The following is a 26,724-nucleotide window of genomic DNA, read 5'->3' on the forward strand; positions in this document are numbered from 1 at the left end:
TGACACTATGACGGTATAAAGAATGAAAAAAAAACCACGGTTAGGTGGTATATATTATAATAATAATACAATTATGGATGGACGGACTGCCTGCCGACTGCCGACACAGAGGTAGCCACAGCCGTGAACTACCGCACTGTACACTGGTTGATAAAGAGATAGTAGTATACTCGTAACAACTAGTATGACACTATGACGACGGTATAAAGAAAGAAAAAAAAATACCACAGTTAGGTGGTATATATTATAATAATAATACAATTATGGATGGACGGACTGCCTGCCGACTGCCGACACAGAGGTAGCCACAGCCGTGAACTACCGCACTGTACACTGGTTGATAAAGAGATAGTAGTATACTCGTAACAACTAGTATGACACTATGACGACGGTATAAAGAATGAAAAAAAAACCACGGTTAGGTGGTATATATTATAATAATAATACAATTATGGATGGACGGACTGCCTGCCGACTGCCGACACAGAGGTAGCCACAGCCGTGAACTACCGCACTGTACACTGGTTGATAAAGAGATAGTAGTATACTCGTAACAACTAGTATGACACTATGACGACGGTATAAAGAAAGAAAAAAAAATACCACAGTTAGGTGGTATATATTATAATAATAATACAATTATGGATGGACGGACTGCCTGCCGACTGCCGACACAGAGGTAGCCACAGCCGTGAACTACCGCACTGTACACTGGTTGATAAAGAGATAGTAGTATACTCGTAACAACTAGTATGACACTATGACGACGGTATAAAGAAAGAAAAAAAAATACCACAGTTAGGTGGTATATATTATAATAATAATACAATTATGGATGGACGGACTGCCTGCCGACTGCCGACACAGAGGTAGCCACAGCCGTGAACTACCGCACTGTACACTGGTTGATAAAGAGATAGTAGTATACTCGTAACAACTAGTATGACACTATGACGACGGTATAAAGAATGAAAAAAAAACCACGGTTAGGTGGTATATATTATAATAATAATACAATTATGGATGGACGGACTGCCTGCCGACTGCCGACACAGAGGTAGCCACAGCCGTGAACTACCGCACTGTACACTGGTTGATAAAGAGATAGTAGTATACTCGTAACAACTAGTATGACACTATGACGGTATAAAGAATGAAAAAAAAACCACGGTTAGGTGGTATATATTATAATAATAATACAATTATGGATGGACGGACTGCCTGCCGACTGCCGACACAGAGGTAGCCACAGCCGTGAACTACCGCACTGTACACTGGTTGATAAAGAGATAGTAGTATACTCGTAACAACTAGTATGACACTATGACGACGGTATAAAGAATGAAAAAAAAACCACGGTTAGGTGGTATATATTATAATAATAATACAATTATGGATGGACGGACTGCCTGCCGACTGCCGACACAGAGGTAGCCACAGCCGTGAACTACCGCACTGTACACTGGTTGATAAAGAGATAGTAGTATACTCGTAACAACTAGTATGACACTATGACGACGGTATAAAGAAAGAAAAAAAAATACCACAGTTAGGTGGTATATATTATAATAATAATACAATTATGGATGGACGGACTGCCTGCCGACTGCCGACACAGAGGTAGCCACAGCCGTGAACTACCGCACTGTACACTGGTTGATAAAGAGATAGTAGTATACTCGTAACAACTAGTATGACACTATGACGACGGTATAAAGAAAGAAAAAAAAATACCACAGTTAGGTGGTATATATTATAATAATAATACAATTATGGATGGACGGACTGCCTGCCGACTGCCGACACAGAGGTAGCCACAGCCGTGAACTACCGCACTGTACACTGGTTGATAAAGAGATAGTAGTATACTCGTAACAACTAGTATGACACTATGACGACGGTATAAAGAATGAAAAAAAAACCACGGTTAGGTGGTATATATTATAATAATAATACAATTATGGATGGACGGACTGCCTGCCGACTGCCGACACAGAGGTAGCCACAGCCGTGAACTACCGCACTGTACACTGGTTGATAAAGAGATAGTAGTATACTCGTAACAACTAGTATGACACTATGACGGTATAAAGAATGAAAAAAAAACCACGGTTAGGTGGTATATATTATAATAATAATACAATTATGGATGGACGGACTGCCTGCCGACTGCCGACACAGAGGTAGCCACAGCCGTGAACTACCGCACTGTACACTGGTTGATAAAGAGATAGTAGTATACTCGTAACAACTAGTATGACACTATGACGACGGTATAAAGAAAGAAAAAAAAATACCACGGTTAGGTGGTATATATTGTAATACAATTATGGATGGACGGACTGCCTGCCGAGTTCCGACTGCCGACACAGAGGTAGCCACAGCCGTGAACTACCGCACTGTACTGTGTCTGCTGCTAATATAGACTGGTTGATAAAGAGATAGTATACAATACATACAACAATATACTACTATACTGGTGGTCAGGCACTGGTCACCACTAGTCACACTGGCAGTGGCACTCCTGCAGCAAAAGTGTGCACTGTTTAATTTTAAATTAATATAATATTATGTACTCCTGGGGGCTCCTGCTATAACAACCTGCAGTGCTCCCCAGTCTCCCCCACAATTATTATAAGCTTTGCCTTTTATACATTGATGTGCAGCACACTGGGCTGAGCTGAGTGCACACAGACTGAGTCACACTGTGTGACTGGCTGCTGCTGTGTATCGTTTTTTTTCAGGCAGAGAACGGATATAGCAGAGAACGGATATATTATATTAAAATAAATAAAAGTTAACTAACAACAACTGCACTGGTCACTGTGGTAAACTCTGTCTGACTCTGCACAATCTCTCTCTCTCTTCTAATCTAATTTCTAATGGAGAGGACGCCAGCCACGTCCTCTCCCTATCAATCTCAATGCACGTGTGAAAATGGCGGCGACGCGCGGCTCCTTATATAGAATCCGAGTCTCGCGAGAATCCGACAGCGTCATGATGACGTTCGGGCGCGCTCGGGTTAACCGAGCAAGGCGGGAGGATCCGAGTCTGCTCGGACCCGTAAAAAAAACATGAAGTTCGTGCGGGTTCGGTTTCAGAGAAACCGAACCCGCTCATCTCTACATGGTTTTGCCCATTAGCTAACAGATTTGCTGCTGCGATCAGGTCTGAATTAGGCTCTTGGTTTTGCCCATTAGCGAAAAATTTCCTGCTGCGATCAGGTCAGAATTAGGCCCCGTGTTTCCAGAGATCTGTGCAGGCAAATACTAGAGTGACGCACAAATACATAGTGGGGGACAGCTAGTTAGTTCTGGACAGCTAGTTAGTTTGATCTGCAAAGTTTGCTAGTTTGTGCTGCATATATTATAATACTTATTAGTGTTTGTAAAGGTGTTTGTTAATTATACAGGTTCCTCCAGCATCGGACTGGCCCACAGGGCTATAGGGGAAACCCCCGGTGGGCCCTTCTGCCTGTGGGCCCTCCTCCTCATCTAGGGATCAGGTTCCAGACATGCAGTTGAATTATACACTATAAATATGTTACCTTATACTACACAGAACGGTGAGTTATTTTCTACAGTGCATTTCTGGTAAAGCATCATGCATACACTAGTAGTATTTAATGAATATATATATTTATCAAGGGACCAGCCCATGCACTCTCTTCTGGTTAGGCAAACCAATATGGTAGCTGGACACACACCCTCTGGAGACCAGCCACATCCCTAAACATGGGCCCCTACCACTGCATCCCCCGGTGGGCCCTTCATGCCTCAGTCCGACACTGGGTGCCTCTATAAAACATGACGGGTGGTCTTCTGTTTGCCGGCGGTCGGGCTCCCGGCGCTCAGTATACCGGCGCCGGGAGCCCGACAGCCGGCATACCGACAATTATTTTCCCTCGTGGGGGTCCACGACCCCCATAGAGGGAGAATAAAATAGTGCCCGTAGCGTGGCGAGCGCAGCGAGCCCGCAAGGGGCTCATTTGCGCTCGCCAAGCTGTCGGTAAGCCGGCGGTCGGGCTCCCGGCGCCGGGATGCTGGTCGCCGGGAGCCCGACCGCCGGCCACCCGTAGTGAACCCAAACATGACATCATCACTTCCCTATGTATGGATGTTATCCAGTAATGCACAGCTCATTCTACCACCATATTAAGTATGGCCAATATAAATAACAAATACTATTGTGAGTCTACAGTATATATAATTAAAAAAGCTTTTTTTTTTCTTTTAATAATTTTTATTTTTATTATTTTTTTACTTTGATTTTCTTTACACAAGTGTTGGGGATGAAAGTCATGGTTAATAGGACTGGCTAATGAATATAGGAGATACACATGGGTATATTTACTAATAGTCAGTTTTGGGTCTTTTTAAAATCGACCAAAATAGAATCAACATCGCCACAAAATCGACTACAGTGTTTCTTTTCCAAAAAGCTAATTTACTAAAAGTCTAATTTGATGAATTCCTTTTAAAGCTGTGTGTGATGTGAGTTCTACGGTATTTGAAGTTCTAAAAGTGTTCTATTAATCAAACTTTTCGGGTCAATTCAAAGCTGGAAGCTCAAGTCCGAATTTCCAGTTCCAGTGGACATACTGTATCCAGATCACACATGCGTTCCTTCACACCTAACTGGCCTAGCTAGCTCTAGACTATTCTTACTGCTGGCCTGTTTTGCCAGATAACTAAAAACCACTCAGCTACCTTGGGGACTTTTTATTGATTAATCGGCTCTAAAAGGACTTTCTCTCATCGCGATGAGCTACCAAAAAAACATATGTCTTTCTGTGACAACATGATAAATAGACCCCAAAGGATGTTGTTATCTCACAGAGTATCCGAACATAATGATAACAGCCGGACCCTCTAGGAACAAAGAATGCAACCACTGAGACCCCTAAAATTAGCATGCTGATGTAACCCTCATTTATGTTAATATAGATACATATATATTACCTTCTAAGTAATGGTGCCTCCACCCAGACTAAATAACTATTAAGGCCTGTCTGGGTAAGCCTCACTCAATCCCCGTGTATGTGTTTTTTTTATTTTTATGTTTTATCTAAATCAAAGATTACTACTAACAGTACCTTTTTTTTCTTTGTCTCTTTCAGGGATAATGGATCCACTTCAGCTCACAGATGCATGTGGTAAGTATCATTTATAATAACAATATATTACTATCATACATTACTAACTTTATGTAACAATGTGGATATGTCATCTATATACATCCTTTCAAGAATACATATACATAAATTGATTGCTTACAATCCTAAACAATTAACAACTGTATATATTTTCCAGACTAGTTGAAATTGAGTTACCCGGGTACTCTTATATCTGTGTACACAGTTACTGTTGGGGCCCATAAGTCTACATACTAGTTATGCATAACATCACTATGTGATATCCAAAGTGCGATTTCTGTAAAGTATTGGCTGTGATAGTCTATTTTTATACAAGTGAAAGAAATCCTTCCTCCATTCTTTTGTAGTTTTATCCTAAATCCCTTTCTATGTTGATCTTTCTTTCTAATTTAATCGGTGTTCTTCCTTCTGTAGATGTGTTTCTTGTTTCTCTTTAACAGTTAGGAATTATGTGCTACAATAGGCATATATGTCCAGTAACCACGTATTCTTCTAAATTGTTACTGAATACCTTGTTACATAAGTTTCTTTTCCATGCAACAAATTATCTCCCTGTGGCTGATAACTAGTGTAATATCAGCTGGTTACAGTTTGCTGGTTTTTCCTCTAGACAGTCTCAGTAAAGGATACATTAGTATCTTCAGCATGGATAGATTAGAACAGTCTCTCAACAATGTGGTATAAGAAATATATATATATGCCCATATCGTAGCTTTTACTGTTATTAGGTGGATGTCAATGTTATTCAGAAGGATATGTGTCCTTACATAAAGACTTAGGGCATTAACCATAGGAGATGTCCTTAATCCACGTTTATTCCAAGCATTACAGAAGAAAGGTTTTTCCTCCGCTACTGTAATTTCATGTTTTCACTCCCTGCTCCTCTGATCATATGTATATATATATTTCCACATCAGCAGTTCTTGTCCTATCACTATAGGAGAGGCAGCTTATTATATCAAGTGGTTATTATAGTCATATTAATCCTAGCTGTATAATATAATATTACAGCCACTAGTACATCACTTGAAAATAACTTGCATCAACAGGTAATTAAGGTATATAGTCACTGCAAGTTAGTTACTGTTCCTCAGTTATTTCTATAAGGTTAAATAATTATATTTCCTGCTGCTTGGGATATAACTTGTATAAATTGAGCCTTTAGCAGAGGTCGTCTCTACTTACAGAGCTACCTTATGCCATATACTAGTTTGTCTTGTATGGGCGCTCTGTGTCTTAGGGTGTGGAGATGCAGAATTAAATAGTCACTTACTCTCCTCTGACGAGCACGCTGCTGGCACTCCCCCGACTCCTCCCTATTGCTGCTGGAGGCTGAGATTCGCTGCTTCCATAGCACTGAATATGAAGCCCGTCCCAGTTACCAGGGAAGCCTTCTGACTTCTTCCGTTGTCGGGGCCGTTACCATGGGGACCCCGCCGGCGTCTTTCAACGCAATATGGATGCCGCCGCTCACAGTGACCTGTCTCATGAGCCTCTCACACTTGCAGGCGATGGCTCATTACTTCGAGAGGTCAGCCAACCTCCTTCAGCATCTGCAGCTCGTCCCCTCCTTCTCCGCAGGCCGCCTAGCCTCTAGCAGCTGGTCTCCGTCACCTTCCAGTGCATCGGAGCCAACGGGTAAGCACCCCGATTAGCTCGCCCAGCGTGGGTAATGCTCCTGGTCCCAGCAGCGCCGCTGTTCCCTCCGCTGACAGCTCTGTCGTAGCGGCACCCGGGAGCCCAGTGCACACACTAGCTGGGGGATCTGCAGTCTGCCCTGTGGCTGCGAGGAGCTATATTTATACTCCTCCAGCCTGTGGCTCGTGGAGCTCCCTTTCCCGCCGAAGCCGCGCGCTAATCCCCCCCAGTCAGTAGTTAATACAGCGCTCGCGGGCAGCTCGTGAGCCATCCAGAATTTTCTGTCAGAGCTGTCAGTGCCTCACATAATGGTCACTGACAGCTGCCATTTAACCCACACAGCTCCCCCTTCCTCTAGCGTCATTCTGCTATACCATAAGACACAGTTCAGTACCCATGCACCTAGATTATATCAAATACACAATTATAAATATTTATTTAATAAAATCTATGCGCAACCTACCAATAATCCTATCTTATACATATACTGTATATATACTATCAATTTATATCTATACATAAGTACTCACACAATCTTAAAATACCAGGTATATTTTATATATTATATATATTATATTAACGGTATACACTTTCAGATTATGAATTCTCTTTTTTTTATTGAAACAAATATATATATATATATATAGGTGTACATATATACTCATCCCTAACTATCCACTAAATCATGACTAAAACAATCATCATAACCATGTTACACTCTCCCCCTGGCGATCTGCATAACTTCCATCCCATTCCTTCAGATCACCACAAATCCCTTATTTTCAGTGAGTCCCACCCAAAGTAGGGCCAAGTGAGGACTACACTTGGATGAATTATTTGAGGCACATACACAGGTTTACCTAGTTCAGGATAGGTGAACACTACTGGCGGCTTTCGTTCCCTTAATGGCCGTTCACTACCCCTGATTTCCTCACTAACATTTGAACTGGTGTGCTCGATATATGAGTCATCCCTCGTACTAATAATTGGATCAGTTATCCCACTCTCAGATAAAATTCCCCAATCTAAGGCTTCACCAGATGCATTGTTTTTACTAGATGACATAACACACTCTTCTTCTAAACTATTTTCCTCCAGTACCGGTGGGGAGCTACACTTGGAATGCTGGGGAACATTGCTGGTACCAATACTGTCATAATAAAAATATCCTGCACCCCCCTCATTGTCATTTGTATCATCGTGATTATTAACAAAACCTTCTTGTAATTGATGTTGGCTATTTATAGATTGTAGTCTCCTACGGTCTCTCCAAGTGGAGCGTCTCAATGGTTTTGCTTCAGCATTCTCAGGGAACCGAATATCTTGGATAATAGGCATGAGATGCTGTCGGTGGTAGGTAACAACGGGTCCCTCCCCTGATTCTAATCGTAGTTTGTAAACAGGGATGTTAGGTAATTGTTCAATTACTACATATGGGTCCGGCTTCCACCGATAAGCTAATTTTTGTCGTCGGGGAAGTCCTAATTGCTGTACTAAAACTCGATCTCCTATTTCCAATACATTCTCTTTCACTCGCAAGTCATATCTTTTCTTGTTTGCTATCCCAGCTTTCATAGCTGTTTCTTGAGCTAACTCATGAGCATATTTTAGCTCTTTCCTTAAATTGTTGATATATTGGGAATGAGTTTGTCCCTTTGCATCTCGGGATGGAAGTCCTAAAGAGATATCTATGGGTAATCGGGCTTCACGCCCAAACATCAATTCATATGGGGAGTACCCAGTAGATTCATTCTTAGTGCAGTTATAGGCATGCACCAGATGGCAGATCCTTCTATTCCACTGTGTTTTGCACATGGGGCCCAAAGTGCCCATCATGTCAAGCAGGGTACGATTAAAACGTTCAGGCTGAGGATTACCCTGCGGATGATAAGGGGTAGTCCGGGATTTCCTGATCCCGCAGCAAAGACAGAGCTCTTTAATAATTTTCCCTTCAAAATCCCGCCCCTGGTCGGAGTGCAATCGGGCTGGTAAACCATAGTGAACAAAGAACCGCTCCCATAGAGTTTTGGCGACTGTAACGGCTTTTTGATCAGAAGTAACATAAGCCTGAGCATAACGGGTGAAGTGATCCGTTACTACAAGTATGTTACATTCCTTTCCTGGTGATGTTTCCAATGATAAATAATCAATGCATACTAGATCCATGGGACCATGGCTCTGAAGATTAATAAGAGAAGCGGACTTAGTGGGAAGAGCTTTCCTCAATATACAGCTACCACAGGTCTTACAGTAGTTCTCACTATCCCGCCCCATTAAAGGCCAGTAAAACCGGTCAGTTATCAGCCCCGTTGTTTTTTTCTACCCCAAGATGGCCATGCTGATCATGTAATGCATCCAAAATAGTTTCTCTATAGCACTGTGGAGTAACTAATTGTAATTTGACCTTACCCGTGGATTTAAATGATTCACGGTATAGTATTCCATTCCTCAGAGTCAATTGCTTTAGTTGCCGCATCAATAACGTAGATGCATGTGTCAGAGAACTTACATCTCGTTCAACACAACCAGACTCCATACAACTTAGAATAACGGAGATATCAGGATCATTCCGTTGATCAATGAGTATTTGTTCCTGACTTAGGTTTTTTAAACCTCCTAATTCTAATTGGCTTAACCAGCAATATGCCAGGGGTAAAGCCTTATCAGAAGCTCCAAGGGCACTAATACATTCCCCACTCTTTGCCATTACACATGAGATGCTAAAGCACAATCCCTTAATGGTAGTTGCAGGAACTTCAATCCACTCAGATCTATCGATTTCATTCCCAATTCTAGATAATCTGGACAAAGAGTCTGCATCTATGTTATTGATGCCTGGGCGATATTTAATATTGAAATCATAGATAGACAATGCAGCTAACCACCTGTGCCCTGTGGCATCTAATTTAGCTGTGGTAAGCACATAGGTCAAAGGGTTATTATCAGTGAATACCTCAAAACTTGCTCCATACAAGTACTCATGAAATCTATCCGACACAGCCCATTTAAGAGCAAGAAATTCCAATTTATGTACAGGATATCTCCTCTCACTCTTGGACAATCCCCGACTAATATAAGATATAGGTTGTAACTTTCCTTCATGAGTTTGGTACAACACTGCACCTAGACCATCAAAGGACGCATCCACATGTAAAGTATAGGGCAGAGTGGGGTCCACATAGGCCAGTACAGGAGCATTAGTAAGACTCCATTTTAACTTGAGAAAAGCTTCTTCACAATCATGTGTCCATCTATCCCCAAACTCTTCAGATGTTTTGAAATATCCTTTGTTTTTTTTACATGAAGTTGCAGTTGTGGTTTTAACAACTGGCAGATACCCCTTGGTCAAATCAGTAAGAGGGCGACATATTACCGAATAATAGGGCACAAAGCGACGATAGTACCCACAAAATCCAAGGAAAGATCTTAACTCCTTTAATTTGGTGGGTCTTGGCCAATCATTCACCGCTTCAACTTTTGTTGGATCGGTAGAAATACCCTGACGACTTACCACATGTCCCAAATAAGTCACAGAGGGCAGACAGAACTTGCATTTGTCCACAGAAAGTTTAAAACCTTTTTTTAATAATCTGTCCAGTACCCTGAGCAGACGGTGGTTATGTTCCTGCAGAGATGACCCAAAAACAATAATATCATCAAGGTAAACTAATACCTCACGATAATTCATATCACCCACCGTCTGCTCCATGGTTCTCTGAAAAGTGGCCGGGGCACCCTTGATTCCCTGGGGCATCTTCAAAAATTCAAAGAAACCCAAAGGACAGATAAAAGCAGTCTTTTCTCTATCCTGGTGACTCATAGGTATTTGGTAATACCCGCTCCGCAGATCCAACACGGTGAACCACTGACTCCCCTGCAAACAGTCCAATGCCTCCTCTACCCTAGGAACTGTGTACTGATCAGGCACAGTGCGTTGGTTAAGTGTGCGATAATCAATACACATTCTAATTGTTCCATTCTTTTTACGGGCCACTACGATAGGGGATGCATATGGACTTTCAGAGTGTTGAATAACCTCTGTTTCCAAGAGAGTCTGAAGATGCTGTCGGACATCATCGAAATCTGCGGGAGCAAGTCTGCGTGACCTCTCCCTAAAAGGAGTCTCATCAGTCAGCTTTATACAGTGTTCCACACCTTGTGCTTTTCCTAAATCCCATTCCCCAAGAGAAAAGACATGCTTTCGTTTCATCAATTCCTCACATAAAATATGTTGTTCTACAAACCCAATGTCACTCCCCTGGAAACATGTGGTCAAGTCATCTATGGACAGACCCTGAGCCAGTGAGGAATCTCTGTGCTCAGACTCCCCGTCCCTATTTTTCTTAGGGCAAGTCGCCATAGTAATAGCAGTCGCTTCCCTACACATTTTTACACACCAATCACTGAGAACCCTAAATAAATGAGCATTAGTCCCAATGATCACTGGCATTACAGTTTTATCACCCGGGGATTCCGGGCATACCAAAGCAATTAGAGGCAATGGCTCCGACACACCCATAAATCCCTCAGGAAACTCTATGTTGACTACCACATACCCTAAATAAGGGTATTTCTGTTCACTCAATCCCCAAATTACCAGTCCTTCCAGGGGCCTGATAGGGACATCAGAGAGATAATGTCTATACCAATGCTCGAATATAATGGACACCTGGGACCCACTATCCAACAACACAGGGCATGGATTTCCATTTAATTTAACTACCACACGTGGAGCGGGTCCTATCATACCATCCGGAATGGAACTACTCCACTGGGCACTCCCCATTGAATCTACATCTTATTTCTGGGAGACGGCGAGGGGCCCGCCAATCTCCCACCATCGTTTCCCTGATGAGGGGAATTATTTGACTGAACGTTAGTTCCCACTTCATTCATTCCCCAGTCTATAGAACATTCCACTGCTCTATGTCCTAACTGTCCACATCGGAAACACCCTCTGCTTATGAAATTTCCACCTCTCCTAAAATTTCCCCTGCTACTGTTAAACCCCCTAGATGAATTACTGGAAGTAAGGCTAGAGGGTACCACCCTTTGATTTAAAGCAAGAATAAGCTGGTCAATTTTCTTATTTTGTTCCACTACCAAGGTAACTAACTTATCTTCCCTCGACCCTGGAGCCTCAGGAGAGGGTACCACCACTTTGACAGCTTTGGCATGAGTCTTTTCCCTATTAGCGATTAAAGCTTCTTCCTGTGTAATTTCCTTAATCAAATCATTAAGGGTGGGACTCCCTAATAATAAAGTTGTACAGCGCAACCGCTGAGCTACAGGGTCAGTTGTTAATGCTCCCCTAATTAATTGTTTCAAGCGGTTACTATCTATTTCAGCGGGAGCTAACCCTCCTTTATCTACGATTTTATGAATTAATTTATCCAATCTATATACATACTGGGATAACTTCTCTCCTATCTCCTGATAAGTATGATGGAATCTGGCAACTAAATCACCTACATCCTCCAATGTCCCATATGTATATTCTAAGGCCTGAAAGTAGTCAGCCACAGCAGCCCCAGGATTACTTTTCCTAGTAGCTTGAATAATTCCCATAGCGGGTCCCCGTAAACTCTCTACTATCCTTTGTTTCTTTATATGATCGGGGCAATGCCACTCCTCAGACTGCTGTATCGCTGCCTCCCTCCAGGCCTCATAAGGTTCCTCGCCAGTAGGCACAGGAAGTATCCCTGAAAAAAGCCGTAATCGCCTGTAACTACCTTCATAATGCCACCTTTCCAATTGATGTACTACCTTATCAGCTATGACCTCTAATTGGTTACCTAATTTTTCTTCAATGCCCCGAGATTGACTACCTTCTCCCCCAGTCGCGGAGGGATCTCCACTGGCCGGAGTAGACATGTCACCCACAATTAAGGGTTCAGCAGCCCTTTCACTTTCATCCTTTTCAGGCCATATAATTATCCACCTGTGTTCTGGGTTAGATCTCACAGCCACCACTTTGGGAAGCAATTCAGACTCTAAATCATGACTAGTAGTTATTAATACAGCACACATCTCTCCACTTTCCCTGAATTGTTTATCAGCAATCCTTGGTTGCTTCACCCCAAAGAGAAACAACATCTCTGTCATAATTGTACCATCAGTGGTGTCTGTGAGATCCCCCATCAATACAAAACTCCTTTCAGGAGTTACTCCCTTCCTTATACACCAGTCAAACACTTCACTCCTAGAATATTGTTGCATTTTGGCTACTGTGCTCACTTGCCCCTGAGTATCCTACAAAAATGATCTCACGCGGTGCCTCCAAATGTAACCCTCATTTATGTTAATATAGATACATATATATTACCTTCTAAGTAATGGTGCCTCCACCCAGACTAAATAACTATTAAGGCCTGTCTGGGTAAGCCTCACTCAATCCCCGTGTATGTGTTTTTTTTATTTTTATGTTTTATCTAAATCAAAGATTACTACTAACAGTACCTTTTTTTTCTTTGTCTCTTTCAGGGATAATGGATCCACTTCAGCTCACAGATGCATGTGGTAAGTATCATTTATAATAACAATATATTACTATCATACATTACTAACTTTATGTAACAATGTGGATATGTCATCTATATACATCCTTTCAAGAATACATATACATAAATTGATTGCTTACAATCCTAAACAATTAACAACTGTATATATTTTCCAGACTAGTTGAAATTGAGTTACCCGGGTACTCTTATATCTGTGTACACAGTTACTGTTGGGGCCCATAAGTCTACATACTAGTTATGCATAACATCACTATGTGATATCCAAAGTGCGATTTCTGTAAAGTATTGGCTGTGATAGTCTATTTTTATACAAGTGAAAGAAATCCTTCCTCCATTCTTTTGTAGTTTTATCCTAAATCCCTTTCTATGTTGATCTTTCTTTCTAATTTAATCGGTGTTCTTCCTTCTGTAGATGTGTTTCTTGTTTCTCTTTAACAGTTAGGAATTATGTGCTACAATAGGCATATATGTCCAGTAACCACGTATTCTTCTAAATTGTTACTGAATACCTTGTTACATAAGTTTCTTTTCCATGCAACAAATTATCTCCCTGTGGCTGATAACTAGTGTAATATCAGCTGGTTACAGTTTGCTGGTTTTTCCTCTAGACAGTCTCAGTAAAGGATACATTAGTATCTTCAGCATGGATAGATTAGAACAGTCTCTCAACAATGTGGTATAAGAAATATATATATATGCCCATATCGTAGCTTTTACTGTTATTAGGTGGATGTCAATGTTATTCAGAAGGATATGTGTCCTTACATAAAGACTTAGGGCATTAACCATAGGAGATGTCCTTAATCCACGTTTATTCCAAACATTACTGAAGAAAGGTTTTTCCTCCGCTACTGTAATTTCATGTTTTCACTCCCTGCTCCTCTGATCATATGTATATATATATATTTCCACATCAGCAGTTCTTGTCCTATCACTATAGGAGAGGCAGCTTATTATATCAAGTGGTTATTATAGTCATATTAATCCTAGCTGTATAATATAATATTACAGCCACTAGTACATCACTTGAAAATAACTTGCATCAACAGGTAATTAAGGTATATAGTCACTGCAAGTTAGTTACTGTTCCTCAGTTATTTCTATAAGGTTAAATAATTATATTTCATGCTGCTTGGGATATAACTTGTATAAATTGAGCCTTTAGCAGAGGTCATCTCTACTTACAGAGCTACCTTATGCCATATACTAGTTTGTCTTGTATGGGCGCTCTGTGTCTTAGGGTGTGGAGATGCAGAATTAAATAGTCACTTACTCTCCTCTGACGAGCACGCTGCTGGCACTCCCCCGACTCCTCCCTATTGCTGCTGGAGGCTGAGATTCGCTGCTTCCATAGCACTGAATATGAAGCCCGTCCCAGTTACCAGGGAAGCCTTCTGACTTCTTCCGTTGTCGGGGCCGTTACCATGGGGACCCCGCCGGCGTCTTTCACCGCAATATGGATGCCGCCGCTCACAGTGACCTGTCTCATGAGCCTCTCACACTTGCAGGCGATGGCTCATTACTTCGAGAGGTCAGCCAACCTCCTTCAGCATCTGCAGCTCGTCCCCTCCTTCTCCGCCGGCCGCCTAGCCTCTAGCAGCCAGTCTCCGTCACCTTCCAGTGCATCGGAGCCAACGGGTAAGCACCCCGATTATCTCGCCCAGCGTGGGTAATGCTCCTGGTCCCAGCAGCGCCGCTGTTCCCTCCGCTGACAGCTCTGTCGTAGCGGCACCCGGGAGCCCAGTGCACACACTAGCTGGGGGATCTGCAGTCTGCCCTGTGGCTGCGAGGAGCTATATTTATACTCCTCCAGCCTGTGGCTCGTGGAGCTCCCTTTCCCGCCGAAGCCGCGCGCTAATCCCCCCCAGTCAGTAGTTAATACAGCGCTCGCGGGCCGCTCGTGAGCCATCCAGAATTTTCTGTCAGAGCTGTCAGTGCCTCACATAATGGTCACTGACAGCTGCCATTTAACCCACACAGCTCCCCCTTCCTCTAGCGTCATTCTGCTATACCATAAGACACAGTTCAGTACCCATGCACCTAGATTATATCAAATACACAATTATAAATATTTATTTAATAAAATCTATGCGCAACCTACCAATAATCCTATCTTATACATATACTGTATATATACTATCAATTTATATCTATACATAAGTACTCACACAATCTTAAAATACCAGGTATATTTTATATATTATATATATTATATTAACGGTATACACTTTCAGATTATGAATTCTCTTTTTTTTATTGAAACAAATATATATATATATATAGGTGTACATATATACTCATCCCTAACTATCCACTAAATCATGACTAAAACAATCATCATAACCATGTTACACTCTCCCCCTGGCGATCTGCATAACTTCCATCCCATTCCTTCAGATCACCACAAATCCCTTATTTTCAGTGAGTCCCACCCAAAGTAGGGCCAAGTGAGGACTACACTTGGATGAATTATTTGAGGCACATACACAGGTTTACCTAGTTCAGGATAGGTGAACACTACTGGCGGCTTTCGTTCCCTTAATGGCCGTTCACTACCCCTGATTTCCTCACTAACATTTGAACTGGTGTGCTCGATATATGAGTCATCCCTCGTACTAATAATTGGATCAGTTATCCCACTCTCAGATAAAATTCCCCAATCTAAGGCTTCACCAGATGCATTGTTTTTACTAGATGACATAACACACTCTTCTTCTAAACTATTTTCCTCCAGTACCGGTGGGGAGCTACACTTGGAATGTTGGGGAACATTGCTGGTATCAATACTGTCATAATAAAAATATCCTGCACCCCCCTCATTGTCATTTGTATCATCGTGATTATTAACAAAACCTTCTTGTAATTGATGTTGGCTATTTATAGATTGTAGTCTCCTACGGTCTCTCCAAGTGGAGCGTCTCAATGGTTTTGCTTCAGCATTCTCAGGGAACCGAATATCTTGGATAATAGGCATGAGATGCTGTCGGTGGTAGGTAACAACGGGTCCCTCCCCTGATTCTAATCGTAGTTTGTAAACAGGGATGTTAGGTAATTGTTCAATTACTACATATGGGTCCGGCTTCCACCGATAAGCTAATTTTTGTCGTCGGGGAAGTCCTAATTGCTGTACTAAAACTCGATCTCCTATTTCCAATACATTCTCTTTCACTCGCAAGTCATATCTTTTCTTGTTTGCTATCCCAGCTTTCATAGCTGTTTCTTGAGCTAACTCATGAGCATATTTTAGCTCTTTCCTTAAATTGTTGATATATTGGGAATGAGTTTGTCCCTTTGCATCTCGGGATGGAAGTCCTAAAGAGATATCTATGGGTAATCGGGCTTCACGCCCAAACATCAATTCATATGGGGAGTACCCAGTAGATTCATTCTTAGTGCAGTTATAGGCATGCACCAGATGGCAGATCCTTCTATTCCACTGTGTTTTGCACATGGGGCCCAAAGTGCCCATCATGTCAAGCAGGGTACGATTAAAACGTTCAGGCTGAGGATTACCCTGCGGATGATAAGGGGTAGTCCGGGATTTCCTGATCCCGCAGCAAAGACAGAGCTCTTTAATAATTTTCCCTTCAAAATCCCGCCCCTGGTCGGAGTGCAATCGGGCTGGTAAACCATAGTGAACGAAGAACCGCTCCCATAGAGTTTTGGCGACTGTAACGGCTTTTTGATCAGAAGTAACATAAGCCTGAGCATAACGGGTGAAGTGATCCGTTACTACAAGTATGTTACATTCCTTTCCTGGTGATGTTTCCAATGATAAATAATCAATGCATACTAGATCCATGGGACCATGGCTCTGAAGATTAATAAGAGAAGCGGACTTAGTGGGAAGAGCTTTCCTCAATATACAGCTACCACAGGTCTTACAGTAGTTCTCAATATCCCGCCCCATTAAAGGCCAGTAAAACCGGTCAGTTATCAGCCCCGTTGTTTTTTTCTACCCCAAGATGGCCATGCTGATCATGTAATGCATCCAAAATAGTTTCTCTATAGCACTGTGGAGTAACTAATTGTAATTTGACCTTACCCGTGGATTTAAATGATTCACGGTATAGTATTCCATTCCTCAGAGTCAATTGCTTTAGTTGCCGCATCAATAACGTAGATGCATGTGTCAGAGAACTTACATCTCGTTCAACACAACCAGACTCCATACAACTTAGAATAACGGAGATATCAGGATCATTCCGTTGATCAATGAGTATTTGTTCCTGACTTAGGTTTTTTAAACCTCCTAATTCTAATTGGCTTAACCAGCAATATGCCAGGGGTAAAGCCTTATCAGAAGCTCCAAGGGCACTAATACATTCCCCACTCTTTGCCATTACACATGAGATGCTAAAGCACAATCCCTTAATGGTAGTTGCAGGAACTTCAATCCACTCAGATCTATCGATTTCATTCCCAATTCTAGATAATCTGGACAAAGAGTCTGCATCTATGTTATTGATGCCTGGGCGATATTTAATATTGAAATCATAGATAGACAATGCAGCTAACCACCTGTGCCCTGTGGCATCTAATTTAGCTGTGGTAAGCACATAGGTCAAAGGGTTATTATCAGTGAATACCTCAAAACTTGCTCCATACAAGTACTCATGAAATCTATCCGACACAGCCCATTTAAGAGCAAGAAATTCCAATTTATGTACAGGATATCTCCTCTCACTCTTGGACAATCCCCGACTAATATAAGATATAGGTTGTAACTTTCCTTCATGAGTTTGGTACAACACTGCACCTAGACCATCAAAGGACGCATCCACATGTAAAGTATAGGGCAGAGTGGGGTCCACATAGGCCAGTACAGGAGCATTAGTAAGACTCCATTTTAACTTGAGAAAAGCTTCTTCACAATCATGTGTCCATCTATCCCCAAACTCTTCAGATGTTTTGAAATATCCTTTGTTTTTTTTACATGAAGTTGCAGTTGTGGTTTTAACAACTGGCGGATACCCCTTGGTCAAATCAGTAAGAGGGCGACATATTACCGAATAATAGGGCACAAAGCGACGATAGTACCCACAAAATCCAAGGAAAGATCTTAACTCCTTTAATTTGGTGGGTCTTGGCCAATCATTCACCGCTTCAACTTTTGTTGGATCGGTAGAAATACCCTGACGACTTACCACATGTCCCAAATAAGTCACAGAGGGCAGACAGAACTTGCATTTGTCCACAGAAAGTTTAAAACCTTTTTTTAATAATCTGTCCAGTACCCTGAGCAGACGGTGGTTATGTTCCTGCAGAGATGACCCAAAAACAATAATATCATCAAGGTAAACTAATACCTCACGATAATTCATATCACCCACCGTCTGCTCCATGGTTCTCTGAAAAGTGGCCGGGGCACCCTTGATTCCCTGGGGCATCTTCAAAAATTCAAAGAAACCCAAAGGACAGATAAAAGCAGTCTTTTCTCTATCCTGGTGACTCATAGGTATTTGGTAATACCCGCTCCGCAGATCCAACACGGTGAACCACTGACTCCCCTGCAAACAGTCCAATGCCTCCTCTACCCTAGGAACTGTGTACTGATCAGGCACAGTGCGTTGGTTAAGTGTGCGATAATCAATACACATTCTAATTGTTCCATTCTTTTTACGGGCCACTACGATAGGGGATGCATATGGACTTTCAGAGTGTTGAATAACCTCTGTTTCCAAGAGAGTCTGAAGATGCTGTCGGACATCATCGAAATCTGCGGGAGCAAGTCTGCGTGACCTCTCCCTAAAAGGAGTCTCATCAGTCAGCTTTATACAGTGTTCCACACCTTGTGCTTTTCCTAAATCCCATTCCCCAAGAGAAAAGACATGCTTTCGTTTCATCAATTCCTCACATAAAATATGTTGTTCTACCAACCCAATGTCACTCCCCTGGAAACATGTGGTCAAGTCATCTATGGACAGACCCTGAGCCAGTGAGGAATCTCTGTGCTCAGACTCCCCGTCCCTATTTTTCTTAGGGCAAGTCGCCATAGTAATAGCAGTCGCTTCCCTACACATTTTTACACACCAATCACTGAGAACCCTAAATAAATGAGCATTAGTCCCAATGATCACTGGCATTACAGTTTTATCACCTGGGGATTCCGGGCATACCAAAGCAATTAGAGGCAATGGCTCCGACACACCCATAAATCCCTCAGGAAACTCTATGTTGACTACCACATACCCTAAATAAGGGTATTTCTGTTCACTCAATCCCCAAATTACCAGTCCTTCCAGGGGCCTGATAGGGACATCAGAGAGATAATGTCTATACCAATGCTCGAATATAATGGACACCTGGGACCCACTATCCAACAACACAGGGCATGGATTTCCATTTAATTTAACTACCACACGTGGAGCGGGTCCTATCATACCATCCGGAATGGAACTACTCCACTGGGCACTCCCCATTGAATCTACATCTTATTTCTGGGAGACGGCGAGGGGCCCGCCAATCTCCCACCATCGTTTCCCTGATGAGGGGAATTATTTGACTGAACGTTAGTTCCCACTTCATTCATTCCCCAGTCTATAGAACATTCCACTGCTCTATGTCCTAACTGTCCACATCGGAAACACCCTCTGCTTATGAAATTTCCACCTCTCCTAAAATTTCCCCTGCTACTGTTAAACCCCCTAGATGAATTACTGGAAGTAAGGCTAGAGGGTACCACCCTTTGATTTAAAGCAAGAATAAGCTGGTCAATTTTCTTATTTTGTTCCACTACCAAGGTAACTAACTTATCTTCCCTCGACCCTGGAGCCTCAGGAGAGGGTACCACCACTTTGACAGCTTTGGCATGAGTCTTTTCCCTATTAGCGATTAAAGCTTCTTCCTGTGTAATTTCCTTAATCAAATCATTAAGGGTGGGACTCCCTAATAATAAAGTTGTACAGCGCAACCGCTGAGCTACAGGGTCAGTTGTTAATGCTCCCCTAATTAATTGTTTCAAGCGGTTACTATCTATTTCAGCGGGAGCTAACCCTCCTTTATCTACGATTTTATGAATTAATTTATCCAATCTATATACATACTGGGATAACTTCTCTCCTATCTCCTGATAAGTATGATGGAATCTGGCAACTAAATCACCTACATCCTCCAATGTCCCATATGTATATTCTAAGGCCTGAAAGTAGTCAGCCACAGCAGCCCCAGGATTACTTTTCCTAGTAGCTTGAATAATTCCCATAGCGGGTCCCCGTAAACTCTCTACTATCCTTTGTTTCTTTATATGATCGGGGCAATGCCACTCCTCAGACTGCTGTATCGCTGCCTCCCTCCAGGCCTCATAAGGTTCCTCGCCAGTAGGCACAGGAAGTATCCCTGAAAAAAGCCGTAATCGCCTGTAACTACCTTCATAATGCCACCTTTCCAATTGATGTACTACCTTATCAGCTATGACCTCTAATTGGTTACCTAATTTTTCTTCAATGCCCCGAGATTGACTACCTTCTCCCCCAGTCGCGGAGGGATCTCCACTGGCCGGAGTAGACATGTCACCCACAATTAAGGGTTCAGCAGCCCTTTCACTTTCATCCTTTTCAGGCCATATAATTATCCACCTGCGTTCTGGGTTAGATCTCACAGCCACCACTTTGGGAAGCAATTCAGACTCTAAATCATGACTAGTAGTTATTAATACAGCACACATCTCTCCACTTTCCCTGAATTGTTTATCAGCAATCCTTGGTTGCTTCACCCCAAAGAGAAACAACATCTCTGTCATAATTGTACCATCAGTGGTGTCTGTGAGATCCCCCTTCAATACAAAACTCCTTTCAGGAGTTACTCCCTTCCTTATACACCAGTCAAACACTTCACTCCTAGAATATTGTTGCATTTTGGCTACTGTGCTCACTTGCCCCTGAGTATCCTACAAAAATGATCTCACGCGGTGCCTCCAAATGTAACCCTCATTTATGTTAATATAGATACATATATATTACCTTCTAAGTAATGGTGCCTCCACCCAGACTAAATAACTATTAAGGCCTGTCTGGGTAAGCCTCACTCAATCCCCGTGTATGTGTTTTTTTTATTTTTATGTTTTATCTAAATCAAAGATTACAACTAACAGTACCTTTTTTTTCTTTGTCTCTTTCAGGGATAATGGATCCACTTCAGCTCACAGATGCATGTGGTAAGTATCATTTATAATAACAATATATTACTAACATACATTACTAACTTTATGTAACAATGTGGATATTTCATCTATATACATCCTTTCAAGAATACATATACATAAATTGATTACTTACAATCCTAAACAATTAACAACTGTATATATTTTCCAGACTAGTTGAAATTGAGTTACCCGGGTACTCTTATATCTGTGTACACAGTTACTGTTGGGGCCCATAAGTCTACATACTAGTTATGCATAACATCACTATGTGATATCCAAAGTGCGATTTCTGTAAAGTATTGGCTGTGATAGTCTATTTTTATACAAGTGAAAGAAATCCTTCCTCCATTCTTTTGTAGTTTTATCCTAAATCCCTTTCTATGTTGATCTTTCTTTCTAATTTAATCGGTGTTCTTCCTTCTGTAGATGTGTTTCTTGTTTCTCTTTAACAGTTAGGAATTATGTGCTACAATAGGCATATATGTCCAGTAACCACGTATTCTTCTAAATTGTTACTGAATACCTTGTTACATAAGTTTCTTTTCCATGCAACAAATTATCTCCCTGTGGCTGATGACTAGTGTAATATCAGCTGGTTACAGTTTGCTGGTTTTTCCTCTAGACAGTCTCAGTAAAGGATACATTAGTATCTTCAGCATGGATAGATTAGAACAGTCTCTCAACAATGTGGTATAAGAAATATATATATATGCCCATATCGTAGCTTTTACTGTTATTAGGTGGATGTCAATGTTATTCAGAAGGATATGTGTCCTTACATAAAGACTTAGGGCATTAACCATAGGAGATGTCCTTAATCCACGTTTATTCCAAACATTACTGAAGAAAGGTTTTTCCTCCGCTACTGTAATTTCATGTTTTCACTCCCTGCTCCTCTGATCATATGTATATATATATTTCCACATCAGCAGTTCTTGTCCTATCACTATAGGAGAGGCAGCTTATTATATCAAGTGGTTATTATAGTCATATTAATCCTAGCTGTATAATATAATATTACAGCCACTAGTACATCACTTGAAAATAACTTGCATCAACAGGTAATTAAGGTATATAGTCACTGCAAGTTAGTTACTGTTCCTCAGTTATTTCTATAAGGTTAAATAATTATATTTCATGCTGCTTGGGATATAACTTGTATAAATTGAGCCTTTAGCAGAGGTCGTCTCTACTTACAGAGCTACCTTATGCCATATACTAGTTTGTCTTGTATGGGCGCTCTGTGTCTTAGGGTGTGGAGATGCAGAATTAAATAGTCACTTACTCTCCTCTGACGAGCACGCTGCTGGCACTCCCCCGACTCCTCCCTATTGCTGCTGGAGGCTGAGATTCGCTGCTTCCATAGCACTGAATATGAAGCCCGTCCCAGTTACCAGGGAAGCCTTCTGACTTCTTCCGTTGTCGGGGCCGTTACCATGGGGACCCCGCCGGCGTCTTTCACCGCAATATGGATGCCGCCGCTCACAGTGACCTGTCTCATGAGCCTCTCACACTTGCAGGCGATGGCTCATTACTTCGAGAGGTCAGCCAACCTCCTTCAGCATCTGCAGCTCGTCCCCTCCTTCTCCGCAGGCCGCCTAGCCTCTAGCAGCTGGTCTCCGTCACCTTCCAGTGCATCGGAGCCAACGGGTAAGCACCCCGATTAGCTCGCCCAGCGTGGGTAATGCTCCTGGTCCCAGCAGCGCCGCTGTTCCCTCCGCTGACAGCTCTGTCGTAGCGGCACCCGGGAGCCCAGTGCACACACTAGCTGGGGGATCTGCAGTCTGCCCTGTGGCTGCGAGGAGCTATATTTATACTCCTCCAGCCTGTGGCTCGTGGAGCTCCCTTTCCCGCCGAAGCCGCGCGCTAATCCCCCCCAGTCAGTAGTTAATACAGCGCTCGCGGGCAGCTCGTGAGCCATCCAGAATTTTCTGTCAGAGCTGTCAGTGCCTCACATAATGGTCACTGACAGCTGCCATTTAACCCACACAGCTCCCCCTTCCTCTAGCGTCATTCTGCTATACCATAAGACACAGTTCAGTACCCATGCACCTAGATTATATCAAATACACAATTATAAATATTTATTTAATAAAATCTATGCGCAACCTACCAATAATCCTATCTTATACATATACTGTATATATACTATCAACTTATATCTATACATAAGTACTCACACAATCTTAAAATACCAGGTATATTTTATATATTATATATATTATATTAACGGTATACACTTTCAGATTATGAATTCTTTTTTTTTTATTGAAACAAATATATATATATATATAGGTGTACATATATACTCATCCCTAACTATCCACTAAATCATGACTAAAACAATCATCATAACCATGTTACACTGACAAAAAACATTGAAAGAATATGAGATGGGCAATTGATTTAAAGTGAGAATGCAGGAGACAACTATGGACATATGTCACACAGATGTCCTGGGAATTAACAAAGACAGAAGCAAGCATTATAATGGAGACAGACTGGATAATGCACATGGGTGACATAATGGGTGGGGGTAGAGGAGGGATTATTGGGATTGGATAACAGATACGGATGACATACTGGCAGGGCCGTTTCTAGAGAGAAGGAGGCCCGTGTGCAGGATCCATCTGGGCCCCATCCTCTCTAGCCGGCAGCGCTGTGTAGACTCGCTGTCTAAAAAAAACCCTCCCTTTTAGCACCTGAGTGACATCACAATCTGATTGAGCAGTTTACCATTTTGTGCATTGTAAAAGTCTATAGCGCATGCGCAGATCTCCGGGAAAATGGCACGGTGGCCATTTTCCCAGTGATTTACCTACTGCACATGCGCGAAACACAGGGAAAATGGTGCCACGCTGCTGCACTGTGGGACGTCGGAGTGTAAGTATTTCTATTAATGGGTGCAGGGTGTGCGGTGTGGGCCCCTCTGGACCCCCGGGGGCCCGTGTGCACCGCACACATTGCACCCATTATAAATACGCCAGCACATACTGGGGTGGAAGGGGTGAGGCTACGCTTTTTAAGATTGGATAATAGGTATAGATGGCATAATGCGGTAGGGGTGCAGTGAGATTATTATGATTAAATCATGGACATGAGTGGCACACTGATGTAGGGTGCTGTGCAGTAATTATAATTAGATAATGGATATAGGTGACACATGGGGGGTAATTCCAAGTTGATCGCAGCAGGACATTTTTTAGCAGTTGGGCAAAACCATGTGCACTGCAGGGGGGACAGATATAACATGTGCAGAGAGAGTTAGATTTGGGTGTGGTGAGTTCAATCTGCAATCTAAATTGTAGTGTAAAAATAAAGCAGCCAGTATTTACCCTGCACAGAAACAATATAACCCACCCAAATCTAACTCTCTCTGCACATGTTATATCTGCCCCCCCTGCAGTGCACATGGTTTTGCCCAACTGCTAAAATATTTCCTGCTGCGATCAACTTGGAATTACATCCATTGGGGTTGGAGGAAGAGTTGGGGTTACTAGGATTAGATAATGGATATGGGCGACACAAAGTTTTGGGGGTGGGAGTTGAGGTTAATAGCATTGAATAATGGATATCGGTAGCACACAGTTTCAGAGGGATGAGTTGGGGTTATCACAGTTGGATAATGGATAAAGATGATACACAGTGTTGGAGAGGGTGAGTTGTGGTTATTAGGATTGGATAATGAATATGGGTAACAACAGGGGCGTAGTTCATCCCAGTCGCCCAGAGGCAAGTTGGAGTTTGGTGCCCACCCTTAGAAAAAAGACACGCACTACTTACAGTGGCTTCACAAGGGGGGTGCAGGGGTGCATCCGTCACCCAGGAGTCACCCGCCTAGGGGTGACAGCAAAATGCCGGCTCCTGCTCAGTGACAGGAGTCGAGTGCTGCACTATTACATTATGTGCAGCACTCGGCTCCTGACACTGTGTAGGAGTCAGCACTGCAGCCACAGCACTCCTCGGGGGACAGCTCCACCTCCCGAACCCCCAGAGTGACGAAAAAACAGGTGTCAGAACACTAAGCCCCTCCCTGGAAGCCCCACCCCCTTTCCCCAGAGCCACATTGGGTGTACATATAGCAAGTGACGCCTCTGACTACTAATATAATTTTATAGATAGCGTTCTCAGCTCAGCTGGTCTACAGGGACCAGAGCTCGCAGTGAATTGCCAGGGCTCCAGCTATGCTGTGATTTAGCCATCTGCATCATGCAGAATCAACATTGACCAGTGAGTCCCATCACACAGTCCAGCAGCAGTGGTGGGTGTACCTTTGCTTGCTGCTGCACAGACTGAGCAGTACCAGGCAGGAGCTGTCCTGTCCCCTATTGCAGGTGTTAGCAGGGCGCCTCGGACAGAGCTGATTAACTCTGCAGCAGCAGCAGTGGGTGCGCCACAGAGCTCCATTGGAAGACCAGCAATCACACTTGGATCCCACTCTGACCAACACAGGTACTGCTGTACATGCTGGTGCCCTTTAGGGCTTGGAGCCTGGAGATAGGTGTCTCCATTGCCCTGGGTGACACACAGTGTTAGGGATGTGAGTTATGGTTATTAGGATTGAATATAGGTGACACAGTGTTAATGGGCGGGAGTCATGGTTATTACAATTGGAAATGGATATTGGTGACACAATGGGGGTCATTCCGAGTTGATCGTAGCTGTGCTAAATTTACGCCCAGGGACGACCAGCACAGGGATAGTTTGTCCCGCATGTCAGTCCACCCCCCCCCCCCCCCGGACAAATACAAAAGCATAGCACAGCAGCGATGCCTTTGTGTTTGAGGAGTAACTCCCGGCCAGCGCAGCTCCTTCGGCTAGCCGGGAGTTAATTGTCGCTGCCGCCGTTCAGCCCCCTCCCATCCAGCGACCACTAGGCAACGAAAGCTGCCATGCGCCAGCGCACTGCGGCACCGGCACACGCGCAGTTCCGACCCGATCACTGCGACAAACTGCAGCGAGCGATCGGGTCGGAATGACCCCAATGTTGAGAATGTGTTTGGGGGTTATTAGGATTGGATAATGGGTATGGTTTACACAAGTGTTGGGGATGTGAGTCATGGATAATAGGATTGGCTAATGAATATAGGAGATACACATGGGTATATTTACTAATAGTCAATTTTGGGTCTTTTTAAAATCGACCAAAATAGAACCAACATCACCACAAAATCGACTACAGTGTTTCTATTCCAAGAAGCTAATTTACTAAAAGTCTATTTTGATAAATTCCTTTTAAAAATTGCTGTGTGTGATGTGAGTTCTAC

The 26,724-nt window shown here is 42.7% G+C and overlaps 2 protein-coding genes across 2 annotated transcripts; both read right to left on the reverse strand.

Annotated features, from left to right (window-relative positions):
* Positions 1 to 11,584: 11,584 nt before the first annotated feature.
* On the reverse strand, positions 11,585 to 13,012 carry LOC134910854 (paraneoplastic antigen Ma1 homolog). The gene has a single exon (XM_063919239.1). It carries the CDS (start codon positions 13,010 to 13,012, stop codon positions 11,585 to 11,587), a length of 1,428 nt encoding a protein of 475 aa, XP_063775309.1.
* A 6,729-nt stretch (positions 13,013 to 19,741) lies between these two features.
* LOC134910855 (paraneoplastic antigen Ma1 homolog) lies at positions 19,742 to 21,169 on the reverse strand. Its single transcript, XM_063919240.1, has one exon. The coding sequence runs from the start codon at positions 21,167 to 21,169 to the stop codon at positions 19,742 to 19,744; it is 1,428 nt and encodes a 475-aa protein (XP_063775310.1).
* Positions 21,170 to 26,724: the final 5,555 nt, after the last annotated feature.

Source organism: Pseudophryne corroboree, chromosome 4 (genome assembly GCF_028390025.1).
Source record: "Pseudophryne corroboree isolate aPseCor3 chromosome 4, aPseCor3.hap2, whole genome shotgun sequence".
Classification (NCBI taxonomy): domain Eukaryota; kingdom Metazoa; phylum Chordata; class Amphibia; order Anura; family Myobatrachidae; genus Pseudophryne; species Pseudophryne corroboree.